General features: G+C 38.8%; 1 protein-coding gene across 8 annotated transcripts in view; it reads right to left on the bottom strand.

Moving 5' to 3' along the window:
- RAPGEF2 (Rap guanine nucleotide exchange factor 2) overlaps nucleotides 1-12,323 on the bottom strand; it is a 320,476-nt gene that overhangs the window by 114,203 nt on the left and 193,950 nt on the right. Inside the window, exon 1 of one of the 8 annotated variants that reach the window (XM_034772698.1) lies at nucleotides 5,996-6,091. The exons of 6 other annotated variants lie outside the window; for them this stretch is intronic. In XM_034772698.1, the coding sequence (XP_034628589.1) occupies nucleotides 5,996-6,049 (54 nt within the window). In that variant the 5' untranslated portion in view covers nucleotides 6,050-6,091. Of the gene's footprint in view, nucleotides 1-5,129; nucleotides 5,615-5,995; nucleotides 6,092-12,323 lie in introns of those variants that run through there. One more of the 8 variants, XM_034772697.1, reaches the window with a different exon arrangement.

The following is a 12,323-nucleotide window of genomic DNA, read 5'->3' as shown; positions in this document are numbered from 1 at the left end:
CCTTTGTGTCAGAGATGTGCCTTTTGTTGTCTCTATAAAAAAAACCACACACATTTAGCCAAGTTATAAACCTTTGGAAAAATCACAAGTTATAAGCTTTTGAAAAAAATTGCAGTTTGCTTATGTTCAGTAGAGACCTGGATTTTTGCAACTAAAATCTCTCAAGATTCCATCCTCGTTGAGCATGCTTCAGACTCCAACCACTCCTAATGTTGACCAGATTGCATGTGTGCCATCATGACAGAGCAAGTGAGCATGCTCCAGCCCAGGGATACAGCGGCAAAGCCAAACTTACCCTGTTAATTGCTGCAGCAGGCCTGGCTAGGGCTAGACACCAGAACTGAGTGCAGGGAGACAATCTATCATGGGCTTTCGATAACCCCCGACTGCCTCCCAGGAATGTGGAGGAGGAAACTGCCCCCTAGCTAAATCCAAGACTAATTTCATTGGCCTTAAGAGAGAGACTACTTCAAAGTGAATGTAAGACATGGATAAGAATAAGTGGATGGGACCATCCAATCTGGATGCATTGTTCAGTTTGTGGTGGTAAATAAGAGATGTCAAATATACAAAAATATCCACAGCAAGCCCCAATGCGTATTTCATTGAGATGAGCTAATATCAACCAACAGTGATAGCTACGCTGTGCAGCAGAAAACAATAGTGGACTTTACTGAATTTTTTTAATGTTCAGATAATAGCTAATCCAAGTGACCACATGATTATACTACAATTATTCTTGTCCTCTCCCCTCCATCTCATACTACATCACTCATGTATTACATACATCTTGTTTCCAGAAAAGTGAATGTATGAATAGTCATTTCTCCTCCAGAATCAAAAAGAAAGGTCTCAATTTCCTCTGCTTGGTTTTGTGTTTATATCCGATTAATATATGTACTAACCCATAGTCTTAAAAGAATGTACAAAATTAGAATAGGAAATAAAAATGATCAATTGACACAATGCTGACTAAAAGACTTTTCTCATCCCCTGACTCAACAGCTCACTCTCATTCCTGTAAAAAAAATAACCCATAATACCCCATATTAGGATTATCAGATCCATGTTCTGGTGGACCAAAAGAATGAGGTGAGTCCGATGCAGAGCTGAGGACCGCACAACACTCTGCCAGTAGCCCACCAGTTTAAACCATGCACTTCATATGATTGTAATGGCTACACAATCATATAAGGAGAAAACAATGGAGCTAATCTGCCAGTGAAACATGCTCATCATTACTACATTGTATTTCAAAGCAATAACTTTTATCCATTAAACTTGATTGTGCACACGACTCCAGTGTATCCTGCAATTCATGAGTTAGTCATCATGCATGAACAATAGCGTATAAATATAATGCTTATTTAATACCACAGTTTTCAAAGGAAGATAGGAATGGACTTTTTGAATTTAGTTAATACAGTGTTAACATTCCATAGTTAAAAAAAAAGAAAAAAAAAGACAGGGAAGAGATAAGGTTATCAAAGTGACATTTAAATCACTCACATTGTACATGCTGTATATATTTACATAAACTATGTTTAACAGTAGATGTGTAACTAATTTCCAAAATAAAATATGGAGACAGTATGGATAAATGAGCATTATATGAGAACCTTAACATCTGCATCCCTTGACTTTTTGTTTAAATACATAATCTTAACATTGACCTATTATTATTGCATTATTATTAATATTGGTTTGCATTTCCTTGGCTTTTTAAAAGAAAACAACAGACATAAAAAGCTCATGCATTCTAGAATGTAAGTGATCTGAATCAGACTTTGCAGTACACACCTAATTTTGATTAGTTCTGGCGTTTAATTTTCATAACTCACTGATGTATGCAGTGTAGTTGTAGTGTCGGTCCCAGGATATTAAAGAGACCCAACTTCTGTTGGTGAAAGAGAGAGAACAAGGTTTTGAGCCACACAGAGCTCTTCTTCAGGAATGGAAAACCTGCAAAACACTTTCAAAAGACGAGCTTGGGAGATGGAATTCATAACTCTGATAGACACTAAAAATCATGGACTGAATACTCACACTGAATTTATGACTTATTGCCACATTCTGTAACCCTCTACCCCCTTTTTTTTTGTTCTATGACTGTAGAGGTGCTACTGGGCCACTCTACCTTGAATGCTCCCTTAGAATATGTGCTAACTTCTTATGCTAAACAATCTGTTCCACTTTGCATTTAACTGTAACACTTGGCGTATATTTACACTGCAAAGAAAAACCGCAGCTGGCCTGTGCCAGCTGACTCTGGCTCCTGGGGCTTAGGCTGTAGGACTGTTTCCCTGCAGTATAGACTAACGGGCTCAGGCTGCAGCCCGAGCTCTGGGACTCTCTCCACCTCACAGGGTCCTAGAGCCAGGGCTCCAGCCTGAACCCAGAAGTCTACACTGCAATTAAACAGCCCCTTAGCCAGAGTCAGCTGGCACACTGCAGGTGTCTAATTGCTGTGTAGATATCCAGACATGAAGAAGAGATCTGTGTAGCTCAAAAGCTTGTCTCTCTCACCAACAGATGTAGAAATTACATCACCCCCTCTAATAACTCACTGTGGCAGAAGTGGCAAATGTAAAGCTTTGTGTTTTCTATTAATTCCAGTATCAAGACATTTTTCTGCAGCAGTGGGCCAACAGAGCAACAATACATCTGGAAAAGAAGTAACTATAATGGTAGGAACTAAGGTATATTTAACGTTTTAAAACTAGCAGCAGCAAATTGGAGCCCAAGTCCAAATATCTACAGTTATCTTTAGCACCATAGCGTGAGCCTGAGTCTGTAGACCTGGACTCTGAGACTTGCTGCCTCGGCTTTTAAAATGCAGTGCAAACATACTCTAATTTAAATTCTTACACATAGAGCTAAAGCCTGTGAATCGATGCAACACTTGCACTCTGCCATTTGCAAATTGTTCGGGCGGGTCAAGCTGGGAAAGAGTACCCTAGGATGTCACAAAGGGGATAGGGCTTCTTTAATAAGACATAAAATTTTGGCGTATGCTAACAGGGCCTGCTCAGCAGTGATTTTTCATATCAGAACATTTTCATATTTCCTTTACTTTCAGATCCTGTCACCTACCAACAAAAACTATGTGCATTTTTTTTAACAATAGAAGAAAAAAAATGTATGTCTTGAAACTTTGAAGTTCTTCCCCCACCAATAACTCACTAACCAGTTTTGAGATTTTCCCTCCTGTTTTCCAATGAAATCACCTCTGAGCTGAGAACAATCATTGAAAGTTTCAACCCAAAAAAGAAATTTTCATGTTATGAACATGTGACAGACTTAAGCTTACATCAAGGCTTTCATTTTAACTACTGCTTTTGTTTATACATTATATATATATAAAAATAACCTTGTACTAGGATTATGTCATGAAATATGATTCTTTTCATTTTACATGCATACGGTGATCTTATTAGGTTAGGTTTTCTAATTTATCAAGGTATCATTTGAGGGTTTAATTTCTCACTCCTATTTTCAATTTTCTAGAATATATTCCTTACAGTGAAATTCTTGATCTATTTGATTACATTAATTTGAAATAACAATATTAGAGTATAAGAGGCACAATTTATAAACATTTTGATTTGCAGAACAACAAGTTTATCCTTTTTTCCCCACCACCCACAAGTAATTGCTGCATTTTCTTTAAACTCTTACTCTATTACTACAGCATATCTAAAGCCTTGAAAGAACATTCTTAGAGGGAGAAGTAGAAGGAATGAGAATAATGAAGATGACAACTAAGTGAACACCAGCACCAAACACAACTTTATCATTTTCAATTCAATTTGTAATCTTACAAACATCCTCAATCAGACCTGGTAGAACTTATTTGAGAGAGAGAAGTAGCTCAGTCTCCATGATATTTCAATCTTTTCATTAGTATCAAATTCTTTAGTGCACCATGAACAGCCAAGAGTTTGGTAATGTGAACTCTTTTATAAGGAGAATGAAACAAGGCCATTAAATTCATTACATTCAAGCTTCACAGCATGAACCAATATAGTTTTCAATAAGAGGTTCCACACTATGTCTGCTACATACGTTATGGAAGTCTATTCAACTTTTTGTGAGGCATTTCTAGATTAATTTCTGCTTTTCTATGCATTTCAAAGTCAGTGCATCTTACTTGCATTGAATGTATGAATAAAATATTTCCATATAAAGTTTCTCCCATCATATCCTTCCAGTACTTTTAATCTCTAAATGTGTCTCATACACAGTACACTATTTCTATGTACTGTATATTCTACTACATTACATACACGTGCATGTCTATACACATTCACATTATCTGTAAAAGCCTTTCTGAATTACTGAAGAGACTGAAAATTGTACTGCATAAACTGATAACGCTGTAAGTATTAAGTAACAGCATTAACTGTTAGAAAATTAATTACAGTTTCCAAGGTTTTTCTTTTATAAGAACAGTCTACCAACTCACATTTTTTGACACTTGAGACTCAGACTCATAAGATTTGCTGTTCTCACAAATAACAAAGAGTGGTTGCCTATGGGATTACAGCATGGCAAAAGTGTAGCTGACTCATGGGATCAATTATAAAGCACCAGTACTTATGGCTTTTGTTCACTCTAGTATTTTCACCAATGGTTTTACATTTTTAAGCAATTAGTGGGATGATCATATTATACATATTACCAAACTAGTTACTAAGGCATCCTCCCAGGCTAGAAAGCTACCACATTTTAGCACTACACACTACTGAACAAGCTTATCCCCACCATCTTCTATAATATAGGTCACTCAGTGTACACCTGATGAAAAGTTATGAAATACACAAGTGAAAAGTTGAAATAGAATGTTTATAAGCCTCAACCAAAACAGCTGTCTTAACATTTTTTAATTTAAAATTAAACAATTTAAAAGAATCAAGTGATTTATGTCTTTTCCAAACTAGAACAGTATGACATACAATCATTTAATAAAAATTTTAATATTGTCACAGGTGCAACTTTTTTACCCCCCAAATACCCCCATTAAAACTGAAATCACTAAAGCAGATCAGCAATAAAAGAAGCAGCTCCAATTTAAAAGCAGTTAACTGTGACAGGTTATTGATAGAACAAACAGAATTTGCTATACTTACTGAATGTTTCTCCTGCTGGCCCATAACTCCATGGTTAGCTGGGATCGCTAGTGGTTTCATAATGAAGAAACATATGCTGAACTGAATTTACACATCATGTACCAATTTTTCATGGATGGAAAGTCACCCTCTATAGCATTAAATTACAAAAAGAAGGGGGGAGGAACCAAGCTGGAGCTTAAAGTGTCACTACCACTAAGCTCAAAAAACCTCTCACACTTGTAATACAGAAAAGCAATCCAAACAACAGCGTTCGTCTCCATTTTTGTAACACTGAAAGTCTAAGCATGTCAGGATGTAAGGAGTCTGATGAAGCCCTAAACATCCAGCATTCTTCCAAGTGAACAAGATCATTCCCTGAGACTGAAGAATCGGAGGAAAAGAAAAAGGAGGAAAAAAAAAAAAAGCTAAAATGGCTGACTGCACAGAGACTCCCTTAAAAAAGCTTAATACAGTATTATCTTAGTCAGGTTGTCGGAACCAGCCTTCAGCCAAGCATTGTTAATAAACCTGTTTCATTTGCAATCACACTCACACACACACACACACACACACCCTACACAACACACCCCAAAAAATCAGGGCAGAGCATGTGCATAGGGACCTCCTCCCTGGCTGCTAATGATGCTGACAGAGTGGTGACCAGTGATCTCTGTTCCACTCAACTAACCAAGTTTGCACAATTAATCTTAGCAGCATGACATTGATGGACATTTAATTTCATGATGTCTGACCCTCACACTCAAGGCAAACATGTCTACTACCGAAAGTCAGTAACAGAAATACAACACAGTTACACACACAAAAACCTAGAGAATCATCAGTCTGAATGTAATATGCCAATATAATTACGTTATTGTGCTTACTTTGGAAGACCATGGCTGCAGGCAGTTGGCATAGCAACGCACAAGGAAAGCCATTTCCTGGGTAGAAAGAATGCTTCCTTTTCTAAATAAAAAATTCCTCTTAGGATACAAACGGCATTGCTGCTTCCTGCAGAAAGCAAAGACACTATAGTCTGTCTCTTAACCTGCACAGACAGGCACTCTCAATGCAGTTCTAGTGATGTAAGTCGATTTCTCTCTCTCTCCCTCCCTCTCCCTCTATACATGGAAATTTCGACTCAAATGGAAGACACATTCCTTGAGGCTCACCCCCTCAAATACTTAAACCATTTCACTCGTTAAGGTAGAGATGGACAAGTCAGATAAAGTAACAAGCTCTTGCCTGTATTATATCAGCTTCTGTAGGTCAAGCAAGTCCCAGAGGGAAGGAATCCACTGAGAGCTCACTCCAAAAGAGTATAACTGAAAACAGGGTGGGAATAAGGAGCAAGACTTACTTCAACACAAGCTCTAGACTAAATATGATTCTTCACCCAGGTGAAGATAAAGAAATGTGTTAGACAACACCTTCTCCTTCCCACACCCAAACATAAAATTGCTGCAAAGCTGTAAAACATCTCTGTTGAGTATTTATAAACAGCACACTTGACAAGCTTTCATGGATTTTGAACAGTTTAAACATTACTCCAACTGCAAATATCTATGGACTGGTATAGGTAAGGTCCTGAATTTCCACAAATACCAATACCAATCTTTTTGGTACTTCTATACGGAGATTGAGTAATTTCCATTAAAACAATGGAGTGAACAATCCAGGCGATATAAAAAAGACTAACTTTGACAGTTTCAATAATGTACTTCTTGTATGAAAATTACATTTTAAAATGGAGCAGTTTACCCAGAGACTCCCATAAATAACACATTACTTCCAGTTTTATATCTACAGCATCGTGCTATAGAGAAGCTATAATGCAACAGGGAAAATACGCAAGCAATAAAATAAATTTCATCAGTGTACAATATAAATTTTTGGAGGGTCAGAAACTGATGACAGTGGAGACCAAACCATTGCCAACAAATAGAACCTGCTGCTCAACCATTAACCTGTCATGTTGCTAGAATTTGATCTCTGCTACATATTTACAATCAGAGACCATCATTGATGAACTAAACAAAGAACTTTTTTGCTGCTGCTCTTGTAAAATATATATATATGTAGTCTATGAAGCTAAAAGCTATTAAACATGCATAAACACACATGAAAGATGAATCCTGAAACATATTAACATGTATTCTGTAGCTGTCTCTACCAAAATAACGCACCCTATGTTAATTAGTCTGACTTGCTACATAGTGATGGTTTTCTGTACTGACACTGATTGCTGGCAAATTAGGCTAAACACTTAGTGAAAATTAAGTTTAATAAAGAAAGATTCTGAGGCAACTAAGAGCCACAGTCTATTTTCAAAACATTATTTTAGGGAAAAATTATTTCATATCTGGCCCTTTTTAAAGGGAATATATTTACCTTTATGGGCCTGTTTAATATAGCACACATCTCCTTGATTTTCTAATATATAATAAGAGCAGTTCTTTTAAAGCTGAATTACATAAGTTCTTCTTGATACAACTGTTTTATAAACAAATTTCTGCAAAGGGAAAAAGCGTGGGTATTTATAGTATTTTGTAAATGACCTTAACATTCTTCAGTAAATGATTAAGAATTTTAAAATGTTAAATTTAAGTTTCATTCTTACAAATGCTGAGCATGAGCATTTGTAAATGAAGTTCTGCCCACTGAGACTGTAAATTATCCAATTTATGAAACTTATAAAAAGTAAAACAAGATAATGAAGTAAAGTAAAAATATTACTTTTCGTCAAAGTAATTAAAACACACTTCTAGTTTGGCTTGGTGGTCCTGTGGTTAGCGCCCTGCACGAACATGAGTTTAGTGGTTCAACTCCTGGCTAGTAGGTGACAGGAACTCTGCCAAGGCAAAACATGTCATGCCTCGATGGGGAAACAGTGCACCACAACTAGTTATATATTAAACTGTATGTGTACATGGGACTGTACTCTCTGACTTAGGACCAAAACTGATGGTCCTGAAAAGGAGTCCAGCCTAGCCATCTGTGGTAAAACCTTTGAGAGAGAAAAAAATATTAACTGAACAAAAAAATTAGAAGGACGGGAGAAAGACAGGGAATTCTCAGACAACCATACTACCCCCCTCCATCTTAATTACAGAAAATTACCTTGTCACCAACAGCAAATCTCCATTCTCACATGAGAAAATAAAGGATTGACTTTATAAAAGGAGGGAAACATAACAGCCTAGCCAAATAGACTTAGTTACTGAAGTGGTTTCAGTAGCTAACACGTCCATGAATCGCAAACCCGATAAGACTGTCGTCTCTTAAATTTGACAAAAACCCGTGTCACCTCCCTCACTGTAACTTAAACTAATATACCAGTTGTTTACTGTTTCGTGTACAGAGCATAACTATCTTTGGTAGTTACTTTGTTGCTTAACAACATGTATAAAACACAAGATATCAAGTCTCTTGTTTCTTTCTCTCCTTCCCCAAACCCATCTCCTGAATATCAAAGCATTTTCATATGGAGCAATTTTAGCTACAATTGTTTTTAACAAAATAATTAAAATCCCGTAATTACCCTTTACATAAAATGATTAAGGCAGAAATCCAAACAACATTTTATAAGTTTTAAATCCTATTTCAAATATAATTGGAATTCATTAAAGGACCTCTTAAAAGGTTCACATACACTGGAAAGTATCCTCTCTTAGATAATTATGAATAGTTAAGTAAAATCCAACTTTGCTTTAATAACAATTTTCAAATGATGGCTAAAGATGAAAGGGAGCCAAAAACAACATTCAAGACAAGTTTAGTTCTTAGTGTTTTGTTTTGTCATAAGGAAGTTATGAGTCTTTTGTCATCAAACACAAGTTTTACAGTCCTCCTAGAAAAATTGCGTTCTGCAGAGAAATTTGAAAGAGATAAGTGGAAAGAATGGAAAATGAGGTCAGGGACAATATGCAATGCAGGTAAGGGTGGGAAGAAAAGGAGACTTGTTAGTTAGGAACAGACATTATCAACACACTAAATCTAGAATAGAATATCCCTTTAACAAGATACCTGTTTTTTTTATCCTTTTCGCCCATTCTGAAAATCTGCAGAACACCCAATAGTAGTACATCATCTTAAATGAATGCATGGAAATGTTTCCTCTTTAATACAGTGAAAGGCAAAGGACAAGTCTAAAAACTAATTTAAAAAAAAAAACTGTTTTGTTGGACACAAATTTCCTGGTGCCCACAGGAATATCAAACTATTTCTATACCATTTTTCTCTCTCCCACCTGACCTTCCCCAACAATTTGTCTCCTAGGATATGGCTGATAGGAGTAAAATGGAGCAGAGGGGAAAAAAGAAATTTGCTCTGAATGCTGCAATAAGGAACACGTTTAAATATCTCATATACCACACAGGTAGAGCCCTGCAAATCTGCGGCTATCCGCTTTATATCTGCAGATATCCACATCCGTGGACCATGTTTGCAGATTGTGGATGGATGTGGATCCAAATTTTATATTTAGGAGCCCTGGAAATCTGCGGAGATCCACTTTATATCTACAATGTTTGCGGATCACAGATAGGCTGTGGATACACATTTTGTATCCATGCAGGGCTCTACACAAAGGCCTTTTCCTTTAACATGCTGTAGTGGATTTAGAATTCACATAAACACCTGTGTGACTACTTCAAATTTACCCACAACTTTTCTCTAAACACTCAGAAAACTTCACTGAAAAAACAGTTACCTACCTTTCGTAACTATTGTTCTTTGAGATGTGTTGCTCATGTCCACTCCCAGTAGATGTGTGCGCACCAAGTGCATAGTCGCCGGAGGGTTTTTCCCCTAGTGGTATCCTTCGGGCTGGCTGTGGAGCCCCTGGAGTTGCACCTTCATGGTGGTGTATATAGGTCCCTGCCAATCTGCCGCTGCTTCTGTTCCTTCTTGCCGGATACTCCAAAAGAGGTGAGGCAGGTGGGTCTTGGAATGGACAGGAGCAACACATCTCAAATAACAGTAGTTACGGAAGGTAGGTAACCGTTTTTTCTTCTTCGAGTGACTGCTCATATCGATTCCAAGTAGGTGACTCCCAAGCAGTCCCCCAGAGGAAGGGGTTGGAGTTTACCAAGTCACAGACTGTAGCACCACTCTGCCAAATATGGCATCGTCTCTAACCTGCTAAGTGATAGTGTACTGCGAGATAGATAACCATGTTGCCACCCTGCAGGTGTCTTGAATTCGAACCTGCACCAAGAACGCTGCAGATAAAACTCACGCTCTTGTGGAGTGCGCTGTTATTGCTGGGGACAGTATCTTTGCTAGGTCGTAGTACACCTTGATACAAGCCATGAACTATGAAGAGATCCTTTGGGATGACACCGGGAGCCCCTTAATCTGTTCAGTGATCGCAATGAAGAGCTGTGTCAATTTCCAAAATGGCTTTGTCCGCTCAATGTAAAAGGCTAACGCTCATCTGACATATAGGGAATAGAGCATCTGTTCCTGGCTATTAGCATGTGGCTTAGGGAAGAACACTGGAAGAAAATTACCTGATTCGTGTGAAATTGCTAAACTACCTTCAGGAGTTGATTTGTTTCTTTATTTCCTTGTGTGGGTATCGTAGTTTTCCCCACACAAGGAAATAAAGAAACAAATCAACAAAGCCAGACGTGTACCCAGAAGCCTCCTGCTACAAGACAGGCCCAAAAAAGAAACCAACAGAACTCCACTGGCCATCACCTACAGTCTTCAGCTTAAACCTCTCCAACACGTCATTGGTGATCTACAACCCATCCTGGACAACGATCCCTCACTTTCACAGACCTTGGGAGGCAGGCCAGTCCTCACCTACAGACAACCCGCCAACCTTAAGCATATTCTCACCAGCAACCATGCACCGCACCATAACAACTCTAACTCAGGAACCAACCCATGCAACAAACCTCGATGCCAACTCTGCCCACATATCTACACCAGCAACACCATCACAGGACCTAACCAGATCAGCTACAACATCACCGGCTCATTCACCTGCACGTCCACCAATGTTATATATGCCAACATGTGCCAGCAATGCCCCTCTGCTATGTAAATTGGCCAAACTGGACAGTCACTACGCAAGAGGATAAATGGACACAAGTCAGATATCAGGAATGGCAATATAAAAAAACCTGTAGGAGAACACTTCAACCTCCCTGGCCATACAATAGCAGATGTAAAGGTAGCCATCTTACAGCAAAAAAACTTCAGGACCAGACTCCAAAGAGAAACTGCTGAGCTCCAGTTCATTTGCAAATTTGACACCATCAGATCAGGATTAAACAAAGACTGTGAATGGCTATCCAACTACAGAAGCAGTTTCTCCTCCCTTGGTGTTCACACCTCAACTGCTAGCAGAGCACCTCACCCTCCCTGATTGAACTAACCTCGTTATTCCATACTGATTTATACCTGCCTCTGGAAATTTCCATTACTTGCATCTGAAGAAGTGGGCATTCACCCACGAAAGCTTATGCTCCAATACTTCTATTAGTCTCAAAGGTGCCACAGGACCCTCTGTTGCTTTTTACAGATTCAGACTAACATGGCTACCCCTCTGATACTTAGCCAGACAAGTGGCTTGAGTGGATGGCTTTCTGTTGCCAAGAAGAACCTCCATAACCAAGTCTGAGCATGCAAGATCTAATGGGTTCAGCCGTGGAATTTCCATGCAGTGAGGTGGAGACACTCTAGATTGGGATGCTAGAGGCGGCCCTAGTCCTGCATGATCAAGTCCGGGACTAGGGGCAGAGCTATAGGTATGTCCACCAACAGGTTTAGAAGTATGGTGAACCAGTGCTGACGTGGCCATGCTAGTGCTATCAAGATTATTGATGCTCTCTCTCATCAGACCTTCAAGAGCAACTTGTGAACGAGCGGGACGGGCAGGAATACATACAGCAGGTGACCTTTCCGAGGGAGGAGAAAGGCAAACCCAATCTGTGATTCAGGAAGGAACAGAACTGCTGATACTTCCTGTTGTCCGTGTCATGAACAGATCTATCTGGGGAAATTCCCATCTTTGGAAGATGTTGATCGCGACATCTGGGAGGAGGGACCACTCGTGGCCATGAAAGGACCTGCTGAGGTGATCAGCCACTTTGTTCTGCGAGCCCGGGAGTTATGATATCTCCAGATGTATTGATTGGGCAATGCAGAAGTTCCACAGCCTGAGGGCTTCCTGACACAGGGGAGAGGAACGAGCACCAT

Source organism: Trachemys scripta, chromosome 5 (assembly GCF_013100865.1).
Source record: "Trachemys scripta elegans isolate TJP31775 chromosome 5, CAS_Tse_1.0, whole genome shotgun sequence".
Classification (NCBI taxonomy): domain Eukaryota; kingdom Metazoa; phylum Chordata; order Testudines; family Emydidae; genus Trachemys; species Trachemys scripta.
The sequence above is the reverse complement of the archived record's forward strand: the minus strand, read 5'-3'. Positions and strand labels throughout refer to the sequence as shown.